Source organism: Rhamphochromis sp. 'chilingali' (assembly GCF_963969265.1).
Source record: "Rhamphochromis sp. 'chilingali' genome assembly, chromosome: 10".
Taxonomy (NCBI): Eukaryota; Metazoa; Chordata; class Actinopteri; order Cichliformes; family Cichlidae; genus Rhamphochromis; species Rhamphochromis sp. 'chilingali'.
The window spans coordinates 29117453-29141158 of record NC_137937.1 but is presented as its reverse complement, the minus strand read 5'-3'; the positions used below and the strand labels follow the sequence as shown (position 1 = coordinate 29141158).

The 23706-nt window shown below is 37.8% G+C and overlaps 2 protein-coding genes across 6 annotated transcripts; both read left to right on the top strand.

Moving 5' to 3' along the window:
- The first annotated feature begins 1644 nt into the window (after positions 1–1644).
- Positions 1645–12876, top strand: LOC308404038 (uncharacterized protein). 5 transcript variants are annotated; one of them, XM_080893873.1, is made up of 11 exons: positions 1645–1834; positions 6785–6907; positions 7030–7162; positions 9115–9144; positions 9233–9382; positions 9496–9616; positions 9705–9917; positions 10028–10111; positions 11717–11858; positions 12058–12220; positions 12350–12876. In XM_080893873.1, coding segments are annotated over exons 4-11 (1149 nt in total). In that variant the 5' UTR covers positions 1645–1834; positions 6785–6907; positions 7030–7162; positions 9115–9142; the 3' UTR covers positions 12624–12876. The 5 variants fall into 5 exon arrangements, with proteins under 5 accessions (XP_080749999.1, XP_080750000.1, XP_080749998.1 ...); XM_080893874.1 differs by having other exon boundaries at positions 6785–7157; XM_080893872.1 differs by having other exon boundaries at positions 6785–7162.
- A 1053-nt stretch (positions 12877–13929) lies between these two features.
- On the top strand, positions 13930–22401 carry LOC308404360 (uncharacterized protein; the record flags this gene model as incomplete). The annotated part of the gene is made up of 9 exons (XM_080894387.1): positions 13930–13935; positions 17501–17537; positions 19524–19593; positions 19723–19843; positions 19976–20179; positions 20413–20496; positions 21158–21299; positions 21791–21953; positions 22079–22401. The coding sequence occupies 9 exons, from the start codon at positions 13930–13932 to the stop codon at positions 22311–22313; spliced, it is 1062 nt and encodes a 353-aa protein (XP_080750513.1). The 3' UTR covers positions 22314–22401.
- Between the last annotated feature and the right edge of the window lie 1305 nt (positions 22402–23706).

Genomic DNA, 23706 nt, shown 5'->3' with positions numbered 1-23706 from the left:
CCAAAATACCAGCTACTGTGTGTGCAAACCTGGTAAAGACCTATAGTAAACGTTTGACCTCTGTTATTGCCAACAAAGGTTATGTTACAAAGTATTGAGTTGTATTTTTGTTATTGACCAAATACTTATTTTCCACCCTGATTTACGAATAAATTCTTTACAAATCCTACCATGTGGATTCATGGATTTTTTTTTTCACATTCTGTCTCTCACAGTTGAAGTGTACCTCTGGTGCAAATTACTGACCTCTGTCATCATTTTAGGTGGGGGAACTTGCACAATCGGTGGCTGACTAAATACTTTTTTGCCCCACTGTACATCTCATCATATGATGCTCAAAATGCCAGCAAACTAGAAAAAACAAAACCCAGCAGTCTCTTATTAGAAACTGTGACCCAGATGCTTAAAAATATCCAGAAACCTTGATGTGAGTAGTTTCGTGCAGGAACAGTATTCTTCCTGCTGTCTACATCCAAAGTAAACATACAGGTTGATATCCTCACAGCTCAGTCAAGAGGGGATGCGTAAATGTCTACATCAAGTTACGCTTTGACTAGCGTGACCATATCATCACGGATGGGCGGAGGCTGTCTTCTGCAGTGCGATGCTTTTGCCACACGTAATTCAGAAGTTCTTATATGAGCTGTTATATCTGCCTTTCATTTTCTAGTTTACAGGCTTTTGATCTTGTGAAAATACACATAGCTGTTTTGGGGGTTTTCTCAGTTTTATGTGGTTATGTCATCCAGAGAGAAACCACATGCTGAGCTGACTAACATTTCTCACAGGGGGTCAAGACAAATGCAATAGCACCAGCGAGACATGTTTCAGTTTGAGCACAGAGCAGACCTGTGATCTTAAACCTATAAACAACCCAACTGACTGTAGTGGCTTATTTATGGCGCGCAGTCACTGTTTTTATTTGCAGCAGCTTAACTTTTTCGTGAAGACTGTGAGAGTTTACAGTAAGTGAGGAAAACAGGTGTGAATGCAAGTGGACCATCACATTACACACTAATAAAGTTTCCCCTCAGCGCTTGAGTCAGGGCTTTGTCAGCCCAGCTTGTGCAAAATTATCTTTTTTGTTTTCATTTTTTTCATGTAATGACTTGACATCCATCTAGCTTGTTATGCAACAGATACTTCCATGGTTAAGCTGCACTGCTTTACAAGCAGTTTCTAAGGTTTTTTTTAACCTCCTGTTAGCTCAGTCGGTGAAGGAAAGAGGCATGACGCACTGACACTCGACTCTTCGGTCTCTACGCCGATCTGGGACTATATAAAGACCAAACTGTACAGGCGGAAGGACCAACTGAAGTTCCCCCAGGCTGTGCACACAGACACGTGCATGGCCACACATCGTTTATTTTCTTTGCCAGTTTCCCCATCAAATACTTTTCTTTCTTTCTGGCAACCCTCGGCATTCTTTTTCTAAAGCAGTGGTTCCCAAACTTTTTTTTGCTAGGCCCAAAGGGGCCTACCAAAGGGGTTTTACAAGAAAAATGTTCGCGCCCCCGCCCCCTGCGCGCGTGCACGCACACGCACAAACACATCCTCCAACCACACACACCCTTCTTTTGCTCCATTGCGGTTTATTTCACACCTCAGACATTTAGTAAACAATTAAGCAAATACAAGTAATCTGCAATAAATTACAGGTAGTAAGTAAGTAAACTCCTAACTCTTTTATGCTATGTCCGCACCTGGTATTTTTGACAGCTGTTTCGTCCACACGTAAACGGCGCTTTGAATCACCGAAAACGGAGATTTTTTAAAACTCCTTTTTTGCGTTTACGTGTGGGAGGAATACAGAGTTTGTCACCCAACGTCAAAGGTATGTGCCTTTTTTCACATCACGCTATGCGCCACGTTATTGTTTCCGTGAGATGAATAGCAGAATGGCTGATAGAGACGAAATACTGTTACTGTTAATCTGACTATCTTCAGGTTTTACACGCTTACATATATGCACGCAGTTACTGTCCCTCCATTTACAAAGGCAGAGGCGTCACGGTGTGATTATTTTACGTGTAGTTGGGTTTTTTTTCCTGTGTAATAATATTCAACATTGCTATCAATACATTTTTGCCAAAAAATGCCTCTCTGTGCAAAATGGGTTTAAAAACATAAACAACTGTGGGATACTGTTTGTCCCTGATTTAGACAGGGGGAACAAATCCTGGCAGGATCAACCTGATATTATTTGTATCCTGCTGTAACTTTACTGTGTAAAGAGCTAACATCTCCAAAATGTCAGGAGTAGTTAGTCATTACAACAAGTGTTTGTGAACTAAAAATCAAGAATGTGGGATACTGTTTGTCCGTGATGTGGAGAGCCCAGCGCTGCTCCTGACAGGGGACTCTAATTATGCAGGGGAGACCTACCTTGGATCTTGTATAGGTGAAGCCAAAGGGAAGACCATATTTTCTAGTGTTTGGCTTAGAATGAAGTTGGTTTGGAAACATATTCAGCTATGCTTCATCTTCTGCTTTGCGTTTCTGTGGCCGCCCCGTGCTAGCAGTGTCCGAGCGTTTTTGGGTTTTTTCCCCCCCTTTTCATACCGCGCCTAACCCTGCAATGGGGGCGGGCCCCACACTTTGGGAAGAATGCTGTCTTGAGCATCCTCACAAACTTGTTAACATTCATCCGATGCATCTGACAAGAATGGTCACTCTGTTTCTCTCCAGTCAGTCAGAGGGCCCACTGAAAATGTGCATGAATGCCAGCACCTCTGTCTTCAGTGCTCGTCTGGCGTCTGTGGGATTCCGGGTGTATTTCCAGGTTCTGGGATACCTAGAAACTGGACCTTATGGTCAGTGCCAGTTTCCATGGTTCCCACTGTGAAAGGGATGTTCTTTTGGGGCCCTGGCATGTTTGTGAAATCCCAGTGAAAAGATGGCTCTGAGTCTGGAGGTCCTGAGCCCACTGAGAGCACGTTTCGGAAGGAAAAGCAAGCGAGAGAAACACAGAAGTGGCACGTTTGGGTCCCGGCTCAGTGCCGCACATCGGTTAGGAGCTCAAGGGACTGGGTCAGAGCAAGGGTTCACTGGCGGGATATAAACATACTGGTTTATCCAAATTTACAGCAGTAAACACAAGTTCAGCTAAAGATATACACAGAGAGACACGCACATACAAACATTTAATGAGGAAAACTAAATGTTATCCCTAGTCTCCTTTTTTTTTTCTTTTTTTTTTTACTGAATTTCACAAACAACATCCTGTTTTCATTATTAGAACTCACCCTAAGGTGATTTGCACACATTGAATGTTCTTATTTTCATATTTTAGACATAAGCTAAGAAATTTGAAAATGGCCTGTTTAGTTTACATGTTTCAGACACTTAGTTTACACGTGACTCATCTTTTGAAAATCCTCCCAACACTCCCTGTGCAAACAATCATATACACAAAGAAACTTCTGTTTATTGAGGAACACCAACAATGACAAACACAATACTGGTTTTGCCATGAAAATATGAAATTAGTTCAAATGTAACCGGTAAACTGAACTTCACTGCTGTGACACTGTGAGAAAAAGTAATTAGCTGTAGCCTTCCATCGAAACACAAAGTCAGTCATCAGCAATGAACATCAGTGTTAGCAATGTATGTGCTACAAATACAGAAGAGTGATTGGCTGTATTTTTAGATTTGAAGTGAATAGACTGTGAGAACATGTGTGAAAAGGACAGATGGGATTTCAAAGGTACATCCAGTACTACAAGCCTTTCCAGTTATAATGTGGACAAACCCTTCTGACTATGACTCAGCACCGGTAGCACTTGTCACAGTAATGAGCTGATCACGTCTTTTAAAATGCATGGGGTTATTATTTTCTCTATACATCTGAAATGTTAGAGATTTATCTATCCTGCTTTTACAACACGTTTAAAAACTGCTTGAGATTTTTGCGATGCTTTTGCGACACTCTGGACAGGCACTCAAAAGCATAACGTCATAAATCCTCGGGCTGCTGACAGATCAATCAATCAATCAATCAATCAATTAATTAATCAAGGCTTTATTCACCACGTGCAGGTTGCCCTGCAGTGAAATAGTGCCTGAGACAGTGACAGTTGCAGTGGAAATATCTGATGATCACATTTTTTATTTTGGCATCCTGTCTCGTTGCTGTACCTGAGTTACCTGGAAACAGCAGGTCTTCTTCTCCAGCATGGTCACGAAGCAGCTGTCTCCTCATTCCCTTTGGAGATTTCATTTACAGATAAACAAAAATGCGCCAATTATGTATTTCAAAAACAGCAATAGAAATATTTATGAAAATAAAAGCACTGATATAATTTAAAGGAAAAGAGGCAGACTACACATTCCTGCTACAGAGCAGTTTCCATGCGGATGGTAGAGATTCAGCATTTTGCACTGAATTGTAATTCTGTGGCATGACAGGTGTGAGGTATTAATTTCTTGTGGAAGGAATGCAGTGAGATGGTGCATTGTGCCTCCCCGCGCCATCATAGAAATCACAGAGCTGGTTTGATCTGAAAAAAAAAAGTGATGACTCTGGCATTTTGCAACTGGTTTCACCATTTTTACATTCCCCTTGAATTCAGGTCAGCAAAAATTTACAAAAATTAAAATATATCAAATCCAGCTTTCCCCCACAGAATCAGGAATGAATGTCAGGTGTTATTATCTTAATATCGCTCTGCATGAAATAATTACTTTCTTGAGGATAATGCAATTGTTAACCAGTAAAAGGAAAATGTTGTGAATAGTTACCACAGCATTCAGAATGGGCTGACTGTGCTCTCAGTGCAGCTGAATGGCTCACATTCACTAAGTGGCTTCATTTCCACTGCGGCTTTACAAAAAGCACCTGGGACTCCCCACATCGTGGCAGACGGAGGAAGAACCACACGTCAACTCAAGGCTTGAGACTCCGCTCTGTGTGGCCAACTATAACAATAACCCTCAGGCTGGACAGTACTCGTATGTAGCTCTGCTTTCCACGAATTGGCAGTGCTGAAGCCAAGGTTTTCCATGGTCAGGGCCAGCAAAACCCCTGAATTTATAGAATTTATGTTGGTTTAGATATGCTAGATGGACATTAATACAACACAGAGGTGTAACAATTGGTTGCATTTGTAGGGATAATTATACTGCTGGACTGCATGTTTTCAAACCATTTACTACAGACATATTACATTAGCGCAGAGCATTTCTGACAGAGCATAGCATGATCATTTAAATGCATTTGGGGCTTCAGTTGGTTTCATTGATTTTATACATTGAATGCTGCAAGAACAGATAAATTATATCACTATCCGAGATTTGTGAAGTACTTAAAAGTTCAAAACACTAATATTGATCCTAAAAGCATTTTATCTTTGCATCTTAACTCACTGCTGTCTCATAGCTTTAGAGTCCTTGAACAGATTTGATAATGTCTGGGCGATAATTAGCAGCAATATGTTAAAAATCAATGAAACAGTTCAGGATGGAAGTGACAGAATTCTTCCTCCCCCTGGTGGCCATACACTGCCAGTGCTACTATTTTATACACTATAAAGTTACTCATGGACTGGTCTCTAATTGTTGTAATGAGAGCAATGTGATTATGAAGTGATGGCTCCGGAATAATGTATAGTCAAAAGCACTGCATCGAGTTGGATAGCGTCCAATAAATACTGAAGTTATAAAACACTGTTTAAAAAAAAATGTTTATAATGGACGTTCTTTAGTAATCTGAGAGCTGTGGGATTGCTGTGGGATTTGGTATTTTGGCCATAACACACAAACTGGAACTGGAACCAGGGGCATATCAGTTTTGAGCAAAGAAATACCTTTGTAAGCTTCATTTTCATTGTGAAAAAGTCTCCAAGTCAAGATTTTAATGCCAGGCGCCCCATAATCATCCTATCAAAATCGTCGCAAATTATTAGTTCAAAAAACCGCCTAAGGGGAGTAAGTAATGCACTAAAATTATATGGGCAGATTTTATCACTGTCACCGTATCCCGTATCTGAAATGGAGAGAAAAAACAATATAATTAGTGTGTGTGGTGTTATGGGTTGAAGCGCGCGCGCGCGGGGGCGGGGGGTATCCACGAGTTACATTAATACAAACTATTTCAGCATATAACCCTGAAATCTGGTGAAACAGCTGACCGGAACCATCTGTAGAATAAAATCCGTATTTACCGTCAGATCATGAGTCTAATAAAATCCCGTTACTCTGCCACACGCATGCGTAAACGCCCTCGCCGTTTTCCCTTTAGGTAGCATACTGTTGACATACTGTATTGGTCTGACATTAATCAATCACAGTAGCACCGCTCGATCACAGCTCAGCGACCTTCTCAACAAATGGATTATGAAAAGATAAAATAAAATAAATCTATGAAAGATCAACAAAGCCCTTCCGCTGAATCACGGTTGAAAGCTTCGAGAAAATACATTTTATTGTATTGTATTGTATTTTATCACCAAACTATTTTAGCATGTGTTTCCGGAGTATCACTGCAGAGATGTTGACAATGAAGAGATAGAAATCCTCCATGTCCGCCATCGGTACGTCAAAAAATGTATGCATGCAAGAAGCTTCACGTGTAAGAAAATAAATAAATAATTAAAACGTTAGAGTAACAAATGACCTGCTATCTCTATTTTGCTGACATATAACGTTATCAATGTCACAAATTAACTATAAAATGGTACTTTCAAACATCAACGGACGCTCTTTGGTTATCATCGCAAAACCGGAAGTTAATAGCAGACTATTTCCACTTCGCCGTATTTATCTTTGTGTGTTTGGTTGTCAGGACAAGCCCCAGGACAAGAGGGCAGAACACCGGTCCTTTGGAAGCTCGCTTCATAAGCGGCTACACTGCAGTTACATGATGTACATACAGCCCGGCCTTTTACAGAAAGTACCCTTTTATTTGGTATGTTTGTTTTGATAGTCGTTTATTATTATTATTCTTTTTTAAATAAAGATATATGCTAGCTTATTAGCAACCAACATACTATTGCTACAAAGAGTCAAACGGTAGGAAACCGTTGTCAGAACTGTTGTCTTCTAGCAACTTAAAGAAGTCCAGACGCTTTTCTTTGCAAGCTCCTTTGACTACGATGACCTGGATGACTGAGAACCTTCACAGACACACCGTTGTCTTCATTATCTTCACGATTCAAGTTGAGTAAGTGGTACTGCTAACTTTACGTCAAAGCTCTCTAAGAAAGAAAGAAAAAGGGGGCACAATTTTGCTTAGCTGTCTAGGGTGATTAGATGTCTGCACAACATTTTTTTATTCCTTGTCCTCCTGCCCGTCTCACATCTAAAGACAGTGTCACACATTTTGACTGTATCTGCAGGACAAGCACTTTGTAAAGTCTATTTTTTACTCAGAAGGAAAGGCTTTTTTGTATTTATTGTAATTCTAGTCAGAACCAAGAAGACATTGTCTTGAATACAGTGGAAACAACCACATAGAAATTGAAGCAGCCAGTATATTCTAAGAAACAGAGGTTTTCTCTTTTTTTGCTAGTTATTTTTTAATTTTGCACAGAGAGGGAAATATGGTGGTAACAAAAAAGTTAAAATTGTCAGATACAACAGGTATCTGACAATCAGGAAAACAGGTATGCCAATCCACCAGTACATATGAACTGAAAACCAAAAAACAATTAGCAGCTGCAACGATGGTGAAATTGAAAAGAATACGACATTAAGCATCCTTTTATCTTCATCTTTTATCAAGAGAGTTGAAACTATAATATATTTAGCATATACATGATAAATGCCAGTGTTGTAAAATTGTTTTTTCCATTTGTTTGTTTTTTATTATTATCATTTTAAATTTAGATATGAACATTTCAAGCTACAAAGCTGACATGTCCCACTTTGTCCCACACAACAAACCCCATGTCTGCCCAACAACCAGTTTGGCGGGATCTGGTCAACCAAAGTGCTGATATTTTTACTTATATAAAAATAATAATAATACACTTATCTTCTGTTCAGGTATGTAAGTAAATAACTATAATTTGGAATCATAATAAAAACAAATAATACTATTTAATAGTAAACAGCAAATTTGTAAATTCATCGATAACATTGATAATTACATTTTAACGTTAAAGTATAATTTTACTTAAATAGCTTGCACATGCTGGTGGATAAACCATTACAGAAACATAATTACCAACACTGTTAATTTTGGATTGGGTGGTGGTCTAATAAATCTTTTAAGCCGTTTATATGTAAAAATCATTTGATAAATGAAGTATTTCTCAATGCATTTCAACCTATGATCTAATGTTTATACATGGTCATATGATTTTAATGTTCCAGTGTGGGTGACACTCAATATATTTGATATACTGACTTATTAAATGGCTAAAAAAAAGATTTTAAACACGCCTTTCTGAATGGTGGCGCTATTGCATAAACATGCCATTAGAGGGCGCTTTGGTAGAAATTCTTGATACTCAGGCATGACGTCGAAGTTTTTTTTAATGTATTTATTAGTGACCTACACGAGTCACGACCATGTGCTAATGTTCTATGTATAAGTCATAAGCTATCGTTCTAAATGGCCAGTCTTGTCCAGAAATGTCCTAGTTTCTAACTGACTTTCAATAAGGCATTTATAAATTCTAATGTAGTTTATTACATAGGTGAGGAACATTAATCGTCTCATTACCACGTGATTTTCTGCTGTCAAAATATGGGTCCTGGCACTCATGTGGACGTTATTTTGGCACGTATCACTCACTTAAACCTTGTTCTGAGACACACAGATGACTTTGCTTTTGTGGGTGATGGGTGTAAGTGCAATGTTAGCGAGAAACTTGTTTTATCCAGATGTTCTGCACCATGTTTTTTCTCTAAAGCTGGAGCAGGATGAAGGCAGCCTTCCGACTTAACATTGTCAATTATTACTCACTTATACAAGTTCTAAAACAGTATTAAGCATTAATTAAATTAGGCCAGTGGTTACAACTGAAAGGGCTTTACAAAATGAGCCTTTATATGAAATGCTTCTGAAAACGACATAATCATATCTTTGTCCTGTTGTGTAACTGAAAACAATTTATGCTGTTTCCTGTTGCTTATATTATGTTACTTATAATCTTTCTATGCTTGCAGGTAAGACAGACAGACTGAGACTAAAATAATGTAAGAGTCTGTCCAGTATATCCTCTTGAAGAACACTATCTGACATTACTTTTAATGAATTCTAACCTGATATATGTTCATGTTGAAGGTCTGATCTAAAATACTACATGTCACTGTCTGTGACTGTGGGTGTCATGTTGGTGGGCCTGTCGTACACAATCTGTTTAGCCTCCCAGTGGATTTATGGTTGGCCTGACAAGCCTGGGTATAAGAAGTACATAGAAGCTCTTAATCCAAGGTAACTTTTAAAATACTTTAGATGTGTTCTCTGTTTTTATTTTGCATTTTTGTTCCACTCATTGAGCAGAGTCTGTTTTTAAGGTTTGTTTATGTGTTTGTGTTCTTAATCAGGCGAATATATCGTCTCAGCTTTGTTACGCTGGATCTTCTCAAATACCTGCGGTATGCCAGACTTTACTTTCAACTGAAGTCATGGTATAACGATGAGAGGAACCTTAAGTATTACGAAAAGGTATTTTAAGGATAACTTGCTGAGAAAATCTACCTGTTTTGTTGAAAAATTTGTCAGTAATCAGTTTGTTTGTGTGGACACTTAATAGGGCATCACATTTGGTCGCAGAGGCAACAAGCTGGACTTGTACCACCCTCCAAATGTAGACAAGTTAGAAGATATGCCATCACCAGTTGTAATATTTATCTATGGAGGTGCTTGGAGTTCAGGAGAAAGGTCCACTTACTGTTTACTGAGCAGGCAGATGGCTGAAGAACTGAAAGCAACTGTAATTTGTCCTGATTACTGCACATATCCAAAGGTGAGAGCTTCTGAACAACACAGTAAAAGCGGGGGGGGGGGGGGGGGGGGGGGGGGGGGTTATTCAAATATTAAACTTCTAAACTACGCTTGGCTGACTCTCATCAACAGGGGAATGTTTTAGGGATGGTCCAAGATATCGCTGACTGCTTGATTTGGGTCCACGAGAATGGAGAGAAATTCAACTTTGACAAAGTAAGACAGCTTAGTATTATTTAAGTATTCTTTGGAACATGAATAATAAGCTGCCTATATCTGTACAATCAAACAAACCTCCTGAAATATAATTAATCAATAACAATAGCTACCATGACCCAAAATACTGACTTTTACAAATGTTACATATTCATATACATGCGTTTTTACAGATTAAGTAAATGTTTTATTTATTTTGTAGAATAATTCTGACAGCTTCTGCATCATGTCTTTTCCTATTTTTTAATTTTTGACACTGTTTTGGATTGTGACTGGTGGTTGAAGTGAAGTAATGTAACTTATTTATCATTATTTATTCAACATAAACTGGAAACAGATTTTTAGGTCTTGTTTAACCCTCTGAGCAGTAAAAATCTTCTTTTTGGTGTCGTTTCCACATGTTGATTAAAAACCACATCATCATACAGAAGTAGTTTGAATGATTTCCCGACCCTAGAAACTGAGCCGTGTAAGGAGGATTCAGCAAAATCTCAGGAGGGACACTCAGACCTTTCTCTCCATGCAAACGGCCCCAGTACAAGCTGGAGACTGTGGTTTGATAAAGTTAACAGAACCAAATTAATCTGACACCGTCCACCCCTTGGCTGTGTCCAATACCTACTGGTAATGATTTATTGCCAGCAAACCAAACCAAACTCTCGATATGGTTGTAAAGGGTTTGGATAACCTGGGCCAGATACACCATACTCCCAAAACAAACCCAAGAAAGACACCATGAGGAATGTGGTTGAACATGGTGAAATCTCATAAAACACTTCTAGGCTAGTTGGGCAAACTCCCACATTACTTTCAGTCCTCAAGAGAATAAAGAGCTCTTCTAGTCTTCACAATCAGGATCAAAACCACATTGTTCCTGTAACCAAGGTCCACCTAACTGGCTCTCCTCTCTAATACCCTGGGACAGTCCTTCCAAGAAGCCTGACGGGTGTGATCCAGCAAGACAATTGCATAACCTGCAAAGCCTTAGGGAATCGTGGGTGAATCTCTACCACCAATGAGTTTTTTTTAACTACATCAGTGACCTTGCCCTCATTAATGTCTGAGTCCTCCTCTTCATTCCCAAACTCTGCTTTCAGCACCGAAGCAGTCAGTGGGATTGAGGAGGTCCCACAAGTCAACCAAGCTTCGGACTGCTTCTTCAGCTTGACTGGATTAAGGGTTATTCCTGTGACAGGTATCAGCCACCTTACAGCTGAAACCCTTTACAGCAGCTTCAGCAATGGTTTTGCAGAGCGTGGTTCACTTGGACTCAGTGTCCTTAGCATCTCTCAGAATGTTGTCGAAGTTCTGAAGTTGCCCCCAACGTACCTTCACTACACAAAGCGTGTGCAGCATGCTCCTGCATCACCTGATCCTAGTCATCACCAGGTGATCAGCTAATAGCTCAGTTTCCCTCCTCACCTATACGGCATGCTGCCACAGATCTGATGATACGATTACAAAATAAATCGCAGCGCGACCTAGGATGTCCTGGGACTAAGTGCATATATGAATGCTTTTATACTCATTCACAAATTGTTTGTTATAAACGTTAAAAAATACATATATCTAATCACATACAGCATGCTGTTCTGTTTTTTATAGGATAACATTGTATTAATTGGGCATTCAGCAGGTGCACATTTGTGTACACTCACCACACTGTTTCTTGTTGATACAAGAGAGGAGCTTTCCATAGAGCCAGACAAGCAGCAGGAAGTCTTCCTGTTAATAAGAGGAATTATTGGTAAGAAATGAAGTTCATCATCTAAAGAAATGTTTTTTAATTTTATACTAAACTTTCATGATGTAATATTTGCCACATACATAGCTAAATTATTGATGGAGATTGTAAAACACATTTTGAGCATTTTTAGCTAATCTGTGGTTCCTCTTCCTTTATTTATACTTTATAAGTTAGGTTAACTGTTTTATATTCTGGACAGGTCTGAGTGGCGTCTACAACACTGTGGAACATTATGAACATGAACAGAAACGAGGAATCGAATACCTCTCTGACATGCACAGAGCAATGACTGGTGTGGAAAACCTTCCATTCTACTCACCAACACACTTACTGAAGAAGCTCAGCCAAGACAAAGTCAGCAGGTGAAGAGAAAAGGATAAAAAATGGGTTTAAAACCAATTATAATTCTAAAATCTAGTGCATCAGTTATTTATTTGAAATGCAAACACACTACAGACATTTATTTACTACAGTCCTTTTTATTCTGACAGATTGCCTCCATTCGCCTTGCTCCATGGGACCAATGACATTGTCGTTCCTGCTGAATCTACCATGAGATTCTCTGAGCTTCTCACTTCGCGCTCTGTTAAGTTGTCATTGAATCTGCTTCCCAGAGCGAGCCACACTGATATCCCCGTTGACCTCATGGTGTCAAACAGACGCCTCTACCATCCAATCTACGGATACATCAACGAAGAGTTCAGAAAACTTCGGGGTACTTGCACATCATTAGAAAAACATTCAAAAATCTGTAATACATACTGAATGATCCATACATTTACGTTTTAGATACTTGTTCTTATACCTCAAATGAACCATTTAACTTTGAGTTTGATTTAACACTTTCTGAGTTAATAACACTGTCATTATATTTTAACAATACTGTGATTGTGTGGGAGAGTTGTTCTCTACGATGCTTTCAAATAAATAATCACAAAGTAAAATAAGTTGTGGAGAAATGTGCGCTAGTAAGAATTGCACTGATACACAGTATTAAAAGTTGAATACAGTTAACAAATCTGTAGCTGTTGTTTAATTATCAAATTTGAGAATTTTCAAGTGTTTTATTTGATACTCTAAAAGTACGTGTATAATATATTGTAACAGCACATTAATAACCCAAGTTTTATTGACAAATGAAGTACAGTCATCATTTTTACACCTACTTGAAATTATTATGCCTAATATTCCAAAATTCAATGTTGTTACATCTTGTGATAGTGTTAAAATCTAACCCGTCACTCTTTTTGATATACATGTATTTACAGAGAGCAAAATATTTTGGGAAGTCTTGAATGATTAGCAATTTTTGAGCCAGTATAACTTTGAAACAGTACATAAATACCATCAGATTTTCACTGCAGAACAATAGTAACCATGTTCTGTAAAACTTAATTGCTTTAAAATGTTTGAATTTTGAGCATTATTTACAAAAAATGTGTGTCAAATGTTTGTACTGCAAGTAGAATAGAATAAAACTTTGGTCTGTATCAACTGTGCAGGAAATCAAAATAGTAAGACAAGGGGAATAAATAACCAACAAGAGGAATATGTACAAAACAAGGGGAAGGAGTTGGTTGGTGTATGGAGTCTGTGTGTGAGTGACCTGAGGGATGAGGCCACTCAGATCATGAATCAGACCATAGCTCAGATTGGTGGGTGGGTGGGGTGGAGGTGTGGGACTTGATTCACCTGAGGTATGAAATCTCTACACATCATATTCACTGTCTGGCCTTTGACGAGATAAACTGATCACGTTCTTGTGTTTGCAAAAAAACTACTCGAAAAAACACCTAAAGAAATAAAAGCTGTTGTGAGAAACTCCTGCCAAATATCAATGTCCTATAGTTTCAGCTGGTTTGGGAATATCAGATGACCTCAGGAGCTGGCTTGATTAATCCCTTGTTGGAGGGAGTTAAGTAATGCCAGTACTGTGCCAAGCAAGCTAAAAGGGCAATTAAAAAACAAAAAGCACCTTTTGAGAAAGACTTTGCCTTCTTCAAAATAATAATAATAATAATTGCTGGATCTGAACCACCAGAGGCAGCAAGACTGTTTTCAGATTGTGTGAATGGAGGTAAGTTTTGGGCTAGTAGAGCGTAGCTCACAAAGATGGCTTCATCTGAAGTGTAATCTGAAAAAAAAAAAACTTTCCAGGTTACATAGTATATTCCTGGTAGATATGAATAAAACTGTAACATATCAAATTTCTTGCCTCAAGGTGCATTGTAAGGTAAGGTAGACCCTACAATAATAGATACAGAGAAAAACCCAACAATCAAATGACCCCCTATGAGCAGGCACTTTGGCGACAGTGGGAAGGAAAAACTCCCTTTCAACAGGAAGAAACCTCCAGCAGAACCAGGCTCAGCGAGGAGGGGCCATCTGCTGCGACATGCTGTGGACAAGAGCCAGAAATTAACAACAAGTGTGACTTAATGCAGAGAGGTCTATTAATGTTGAGTGAGAAAGGTGACTGAAAAGGAACTACTTGATGCAGCGTGGAAATCCCCCACCAATCTACACCTATTGCAGCATAACTAAGGGAGGATTCAGGGTCACCTGATCCAGCTCTAACTATATGCTTTAGCAAAAAGGAACGTTTTAAGCCTAATCTTAAAAGTAGAGTCTCTAGAGTGTCTGTCTCCTGAATCCAAACTGGAAGGTGGTTCCATAGAAGAGGGGCCTGAATTCTAAATCAGTTGTGGTAATGGACTATATATAGTTCTTTTTTTTTTTCTTTTTTTCTTTTTTTTTTCTTTTTTTTTTTCTTTTCTTTTCATTTAAGATAAGACTATATATAGTTCTACTATCATGAGCATTTTCCAGAATAATAATTGTAAATCCTATTTTAGTTCAAATAGATCCCCCCGGGTTCCTGTATTTGGCTACCTGGTATGTCATTCTACTAATAATAAAAGACCAATAATTTTAATGGACTTAATGACAAAACAAAAGCTAATGTATTCAGCTTACACCCACACAGAATCAGGAATGAATGTCAGGTGTTAATATGTTTATATCACTCTACATGACATAATTCAATTGATGATAGTGTTAAACTGTAAGTGACAAATGCTGTGAATAGTTAACCACAGCATTCAGAATGGGCTGACTGTGCGCTCAGTGCAGCTGAATGGCTCTCATTCACTAAGTGGCTTCATTTCCACTGCGGCTTTACAAAAAGCACCTGGGACTCCCCACATTGTGGCAGACGGAGGAAGAACCACACACCAACTCAAGGCTTGAGGCTCCGCTCTGTGTGGCCAACTATAACAATAACCCTCAGGTTGGACAGTAGCTCTGCTTTCCTTGAATTGGCAGTGCTGAAGCGAAGGTTTTCCATGGTCAGGGCCAGCAAAACCCCTTAATTTATAGAGAATGTCTCTGATGCTAGATGGACATTAATACAACACAGAGGTGTAATAAATAGTTGCATTTGTAGGGATAATTTACTACAAACATATTACATTAGCACCGAACATTTCTGACAAAGCACTTTTATACAAGTACTCCCCCCCACGTCTAATTACTTCCTCTCTAACGGATCAGAGAGTAAGGCAGGGTTCAGTGTTTTGCCCGGTACTTTGGCTAGAATATCCCTGATTTGTGTAGTCCTTAAAGCTTTAAACCACTAATGATGATACTTCCTTTTATCTTTCCATCTTAACTCACTATCGTCTTCTAGCTTCAGTCTCTGAACAGATTTGACTGAAAATTTTTTGTTGCAAGTGACATAATTCTACCCCCCTCTAGTGGCCATACACTGCCAGTGCTCATATTTTATGTACTGATAAATTACTTATGGACAGTGGCCGATTAATGTAGGAAAGTTACCACAAATACCTCTGATCTTTATTATGAGTTATTGTATGGTTATTAAATGGCACCTGCAAGATAATTATACTTCTGCTCTCACTACTTTATTTTGGGATTTAGTATTTTGTCCAACAAACAAAGGACACATTTAGGATCATTAAAAGCTGTATCAGTTTTGAAGAAAGACCACAGATTTTTTTTTCTAATTGTCAAATATATTCATTCAATTTAATTTCAATTTTATTTTATTTATAAAGTATACATATACTCTTCATAGTAAACATTTGCCAGTCGTTTACGTGAATCAGCATTGATTCACACAGAAATGAAGAATGAAAGTTGATGAATGAATAAAAAACTGGATAAATTAGCCAAACATTACCAAACCAAAGCCAGCTCCAGCAGTTTGGAATGGTTGGAGCTGCAGATGGAAGAAAATACATTAAAATTTGAAATGAAACACCCTTAATGAATTTCCAACAGCCTTTTAGGGAGGAACCAACCATTTAAAAGTGGCTGTTCTCACACCCCAAACAGCACTGGAAATGAATACATTTCAATGTTATGATGTGTGATGTGAAAAAACAACAACATTTTAGTGACCTAAAGTAAAAATTAAAAAATAGACCTTCGGAAAAAATATAACTGAAATCATTTTGAGAACTTAAGAAACTAACTAAAATAAAGTAAATTAAAATAAAGATGGCGTATCCTCAGTTTTGATATTTGTTCATTTGGAAAAATTTGTTTTCACAAACTGCAAGATTAGGGTTTTATTGATATTTCAAGTGAGGCTTTGGGTGTCTAAACGCCTGTGAGCCAACTGCTTTCTAAAATTCTGCTTAAACTGTAATATCTATGCTCATTTATCTTGCCTCTGGTATTTGTTAGAAATAAAATAATAAGTAATAAAGACTAAAACTAAGTAAAGAAACAAAAAGTCAAAATAAGATTAAAATAATGGTAGGAACATGCAAAAACTATAATGCCTTTTGTTTTTTATATTAAAATAATTTAATTGTTGTCTGAAGATAATATTGATCCATTTGGGCAGGAGATGGGGACCTTTTTTATTTTTATTTAATGCCTAAGTCTTTAATCTTGTCAAACTGAATGACGCACTGGCAGACAGACAGAGCTGACCGCTCAGTGAAAATGACGAATCTGCGGATGCAACATCTGGAGCACGGGGAGTGGAATCTGTAAATAAATCTAACGACCAAAAACCAGTTAACGTGGAACACCCTGCGTGAAAACGGGGCACAAACGTGGGGCAGGTCTGTAAATGTAAATATGAATTGTAACACTTTTCCCATTTCCATAATCTGCTGATATGATATGATTGGGCTGTTAAACCTACAGGGGAACTACGAACATTATGGTGCTGTACTATCGAGTTGTCTTGCATGAAGACCACAGATAAGCGCAATAAATCAAACTCATGTCAGGTCTAATGGGTCGAAGTGCGTTTAAGGTTCGCTTACATTACCCTTTCTAAAATCTGTTGCCGTGTTGCGAGCCTTTTGAATTGTCGTGAATTGATTTACACTTCGGGTAAGCTGGGACAAGAAATGGAATTTCAACTTTTGCATTGAAGTTGTTTGTTTTTCTTCTGTGGTTCTCGTTTACTTGACCTGCATGAAACAACACAGTATGAACGTTGACATGTGCTTCAGTCATCCGCAGTGACATTATTAAGTGCAGGTGGGTTCTCTTCACTGCTCTTCTTCTTTTTTTATATATATATAGAGAGATATATATATTTAGTTTTTGTTTGCATTTGTCCTCCACCTCTACTCATTCGCCCAACGAGGTCGTGACAGAGAAGACAAACGTACTTTGGCAACAAAACGTCCAACGGTAGGAGAACTGCGAAAATACGTGACAGAAAACTTATATTAAATTCCATACCAGAACTATTTGATATACAGATCGCGTTTATCAGTTTATTATCAAGAGTTATTAAGTGCTCATATGATTTTTAAAATTATTCTCGAGTGAAAGCGCCTTTCTGAATGCTGGTACGTCCTATAAAACCCCACTAGAGAGTGCTGTGGTACAATTTTAAGGACAACCATCACTAAGCTATTCCAATTCTTTATGAAAGCTATTCATAAGTAAATGGTTTTGTGTTTGTGAATTATGTAAAAAGCCATGTACTAATGTTCTGAAAGTCCTAAGCCATTAAATACAAATATACACATCAGCCAACTTTAATAAGTGCCTTCAAATTTGCCTTCAAATGGACCAAGCAGCCAAGAACGTCCAAGCACAGATATAATCTTTAAATTATGTTTTTTTTTATTATATCCCAGAAAAGATAAGAGGTTATTTCAAAAATACACAATAATAGAAATAAGCTATTTTAAGAACTATGTAGGCCTATAAAAGAGGTAAACTAAACAGACTTCTACTCAAAAAATATCATAACTCAACAAACTGACCTATTTAGTAACTGAATAAACCTTCTTTTAGCATCAGATTTTGTTTTGGGGTATTTCGGTGGGCCTATGTGAAATGTAGCTTCAGTTTCCTGTTCTTAACTTATGTGGTCTGCTGCTGCTGTAGCTCATCTGCTTCAAGTTTCAACCTGCTGTGCTCTTCTGCATACCTTGGCTATAATGAGTGGCTATTTGAATTACTGTTGTCTTCCTATCAACTCAAAGCAGTCTGTCCATTCTTCTTTGACCTCTGACATCAAGTAGACATTTTCACCCAGAGAAACTCAAGACTTTCAGTCTGCCTTGAAGCATTCCAAGGGTGTATAGTATACCCAGAACATGGTTGAGACACATCTCTTGGCTGGCCTGGGAACAACTCAGCGTTTCTCCGGATAAGCTGAAGAAGGTGGCTGGGGAGGGGGAAGTTTGTGCTCTCTGCTTAGGCTACTGTCCCCACAACTTGACCCTGACTAAGCAGAAGAGGATGGATGGACGAACAGATGGAAAAATATTCTCTGCAAACTCCAGAGAAACCCGAGAGATTGTTGTGTGGAAAAATCCCAGTAAATCCCAGTGAGTCCCCGGAGTTTTTGAACTTCTCAGACCAGTCCTTCTGGCACCAATAACCAAGCCGCATTCAAAGTCACTTAAATCACTTTTCTTCTTCATTCTGATGCCCAGTTTTAATGTTGTGGCTCACTTCATGAGCCACAACATTAATTAAAACCCTGTGAAAGATGTAGTGAAAAATGTCATCATCATCATCACATCACGATGCAGTTTTCTGGTGTCAAAATTTTGGTCCTGTCATTTATGTGGATTTTTCTTTGAATGTCCACTCCACTCATCATGCACTCAAGCCTTTTTGCCTCTGATGCTTAGTTTGATCCTTTGTGCACAGAAGGAGGGTGAATGAAGCATCAAATAACTCGTTTTTATGTGCATGTGAAATGAGACTAAAGCAGAAAGCCTGGGTTAACAGAAAAAGACCTAATATTGTTAATAATTACGGCTTAAGTAAAACATTATTAAATTAAGTAGTTACAACTAAAAGTCTTTACAAAATGAGCTTTAATATGACACACTTCTGAAAACTGCAATCGTAACTTTGTGCCATCATTTCTCTGAAAACAATTTATACTGTTTTCTATTACTTATGTTTTGTTACTTATAATTTATATTTTTTATGTTTGCAGGTAGGAAAGATAAAGCCATAAAGAATGTAAGATCCTAAGTATAATGCAAAAGTTAAGTATATCCTCTTGAAGATCACAAACTAAGTGTACTTTTAATGAATCTTAACATAATATATGTTGCTTTTAAAGGTCTGATATAAAATATTACATGTCACTGTCTGTGACTGTGGGTGTCATGTTGGTGGGCCTGCTCTACTCCATCTGTTTAGCCTGTCAGTGGATTTATGGTTGGCCTGACAAGCCTGGGTATAAGAAGTACATAGAAGCTCTTAATCCAAGGTAACTTTTAAAATAATTTACACATGTTCCTTTATTGTCTTTTGTTTTGTTTGATGTTTTTGTTTTATTGGCCCACTCATTGAGCAGTATGTTTGTAATTTTCATTTACGCTTTTGGCCTCTTCGTCAGGCGAATATATCGTCTGACCCTCACTACACTGGATCTTCTCAAATACCTGCAGTATTGGAAAGTTTACTTTCAGCTGAAGTCATGGTATAACGATGAGAGGAATCTAAAGTATTATGAAAAGGTAGGTTAAGGATAACTCACTGAGAAAATCTACCTGTTTTCTTGATTATTATTTACAATCAATGACGTTATCAGTTGAGTTAGTGCTGAAGAACGTGTGAATAATCAGTTTGTTTGTGTGGACGCTTGACAGGGCATCACGTTTGGCCGCAGAGGCAACAAGCTGGACTTATACCACCCTCCAAATGTAAGGAAGCTGCCATCACCGGCGGTAGTATTTGTCTACGGAGGTGCATGGGGCACAGGAGAAAGGTCCACTTACTGTTTACTGGGGAGTCGGATGGCTGAAGAACTGAAAGCAACTGTAATTTGTCCTGATTACTGCACATATCCAAAGGTGAGAGATTTTAAACAACACACAGTAATCACAAGGATGTTATGAGTCATAACATCCTTGAATCACAACTTATGAATGATAATATTTTATCGCATATGTGTGTTAGTTGATAAAATACATATTGAATTTAAATTAGGTAAACCAAAAATGTAAATTTACAGGACAAAGATCAACTTTCATTTTAAATAATAAAGTTGTTTCTAAACTGACTCTTGGTTGACTGTGATTGTCAGGGGAATGTTTTAGGGATGGTCCAAGATATCACTGACTGCTTGATTTGGGCCCACCAGAATGGAGAGAAATTCAACTTTGACAAAGTAAGACAGCTTAGTATTATTTAACCTCCTAGGACCTGGTGTCCACATATGTGGACATCACATTTTGGGTTATTTAGACCAAAATACTTAATTTTGCTCTACAAGCGCCTGATATCCACTTACAAGGACATTATACTGCTACTGTTCTATCAAGATTTTAAATGAATATCCTCATATGCGGCTCTTATTTTTCTTAAAAACAAAAATAAGGTAAAAAAAAAAATCTGGTAATTCTTTGTTTTTACATTCATTGGGCCCCAATATGCCCAAATATCAAAGAAAAATTAAAAATGCATGTCGTGGAAGAGTTCGGGTCTTAGGAGGTTAAGGATTCTTTATAAAAATTAATAGTGAACCAGTTACCTCTGTGCTAGGCACAGAGCTAGGCATGCAAGGACTCCTGATATTCTGATATTTACCAACTTCCTCACTGCCCAGGGAAAACTCTAAAACACTGCTGCTCAGCTGTGTCGGTCTAGAATTAAAGCAGTGCTAAGTTTTGAGCCCCTGTATACAGACTAATCATGCTTGTACTTTATCTTCGTCAGAGCCTTTTTAAAAATAAAATCATTGTGTATCTGTGCATTAACTTAATCTTCAGTAGGTAAAAATGTATAATCACGTACAGCATGCTGTTCTGTGTTGTATTTTTTTTTTATAGGACAACATTGTATTAATTGGGCATTCAGCAGGTGCACATTTGTGTACACTCACCACACTGTTTCTTGTTGATACAAGAGAGGAGCTTTCCATAGAGCCAGGCAAGCAGCAGGAAGTCTTGCTCTCGATAAGAGGAATTATTGGTAAGAAATGAAGTTCATCATTTAATATTAGTATTTGTTTTCCATAATGGTCTTCCCCTACAGTGATTCAATATATACACATTTCAATATTGTGATGTTTGTCTCACTCTTTGTATATTACCAGATTGTATTATAGTCTACCTGAGCACTCAAAGACTTTGTGTAACTTGCCTCATTCAAGCACTCCCACAAACATTATTTTTCTATGTCTAAGTGCTTTTTTATCTAATATTCACACTGTGATGAACGCATCAGAGATATTTGTGCAGACTGAGCCAACCAGGGATCAAACCACCAACTATCTGATTAGCAGATGACCTGTTCTGTCTCCTAAGCTACAGACACATTTACTCATATTACTATTTTATTATAAGTACTTCATATTTTCACTTTTAATAAATATGAAAATTAACAACTTAATCAAAAAATGACCTTTTTCTTTCCTGTTATTCTTAATAAGGTAGACTAATTGTTTTATATCCACCGGACAGGTCTGAGCGGCGTCTACAACATCGTGGACCATTATGAGCATGAACAGAAACGAGGAGTTGAACGAGTGTCCCCCATGCACAAAGCGATGAATGGTGTGGAAAACCTTCCATACTACTCACCAACACACTTACTAAAGAAGCTCAGCCAGGACAAAGTCAACAGGTAAGTGGAAAAGGATAAAAAAAATGGGTTTAACACCAGTTCTGAAATCTAATACGTCAATTCTTTATTGGAAACACAAACACACTACAGACATTTATTTACTACAGTCCTTTTTATTCTGACAGATTGCCTCCATTCGCTTTGCTCCATGGGACCAATGACATTATGGTTCCTGCTGAATCTACCATAAGATTCTCTGAGCTTCTCACTTTGCGCTCTGTTAAGATGTCATTGAATGTTCTTCATGGAGTCGCCCACACTGAGACTGCTGTTGATCTCATGGTGTTAAACAGACGCCTCTACCGTCCAATCTACAGATACATCAAAGAAGAGTTTAGAAAATTTCTGGGTACCTGCTGACTGCATGTGATTAGAAAAGTATTCACACAGCTCCAGTATGTGCTGAATTGTACTGTACTGTAAATTAAAATCAACCATTTAATTATGAGTTTGACTTGATTCTCTGAAGCTCTGATTTTATAAAACTAATATGATATTTTTAACAGTACTTTAATTATTTTGGAGAGATGCTCTTTATAGTGCTGTCAAATAAGTAATCACAAAGTGAAATCAATTATAGAACAGTAGGGTTTATTAGGAAGCTACACACAATATTCAAATCCAGTTACAAAATACCTATTATTGAATTAAATATTACATTCAAATGTTATCTTGTGTTAACATGTCATTACTTATTATTATTGCTTCACTTGCAACCAAAAACATCATAAATGTTTTAAGATCTTCAATGCAGACTAAAAAACCCAAACTTGATTGCCTTAAAATGTAAAAGTTCTAAATCTTATTTACAAAGATTGAATGCTAGATGTATATTATGTGTGTATTTACATGTAAGGACAGTAACAAGCACTTGTTACATTCATGCTTAACAGCCTTACAAACATTTGAATCTCACTGAGTAAAAACCGGGAAAGAAAACACAGAGATGATGTGTGCTAAACTGCACATTTTACAACATTCAAAGTTTTTTTTTTCTATGGACTCATGCTTGGAATACCAAATAGCCATAATTTCCCTCAATAGTTTATGATGTTTAAGTGTGTCTGCCTAGTGTTATGTTAAGCTGAGTCTTGTGAGCTAGTCAAACAAAGAAATGATTTAGAGTAGCTGTTCCCAAATACTGTGCCATAAGGGAAGTCCAGGTGTTCTCTGGGATTCTTCTGTCAACCAAATATTATTATACATGGGGAAAAAAGTAATAACTGGCATTTAAACACACTATATTAGTACACCAGATTCCCTGACATATAACCAGGAGGTAAAACTGATCACCTCCTCCTGTCTGTAAACACGCACACAAGCACAAGTAAAACACCTGAAAACTGTCAACAGAAAACACTTGGCCATATTAAGCCAATTTTCTTTAGATATTAAAACAGTTGTGCCTTGAAACTTTTAGCCCTTTAAGGTGGCTTGGGCACAAATGTTTAAAACAAACAAACAAACTGATTCCAAGCGCTTTGCAAATGCTTTCCCCCTTTTGGCAATGGTCATTTAATTCTTTAGTTCTCTTATCAGCAGCATTTTCCCCAATAATTAGTTTAAATTAGGCTTTGGTTAAAATAGATTCCCAGATATTGGGTTAAACGTGACTGCATTTTAATAACGGCGAATGACTCTAATTCAGCTTCACTGTGTGCTCACCAAATGTCTGTTTACATTTTCAATCTTTGTTTCCACTTGCCGCCGTTTGCTTGAATAACCCTGCAGCGTTTACCCTCGCTCCTGGCTT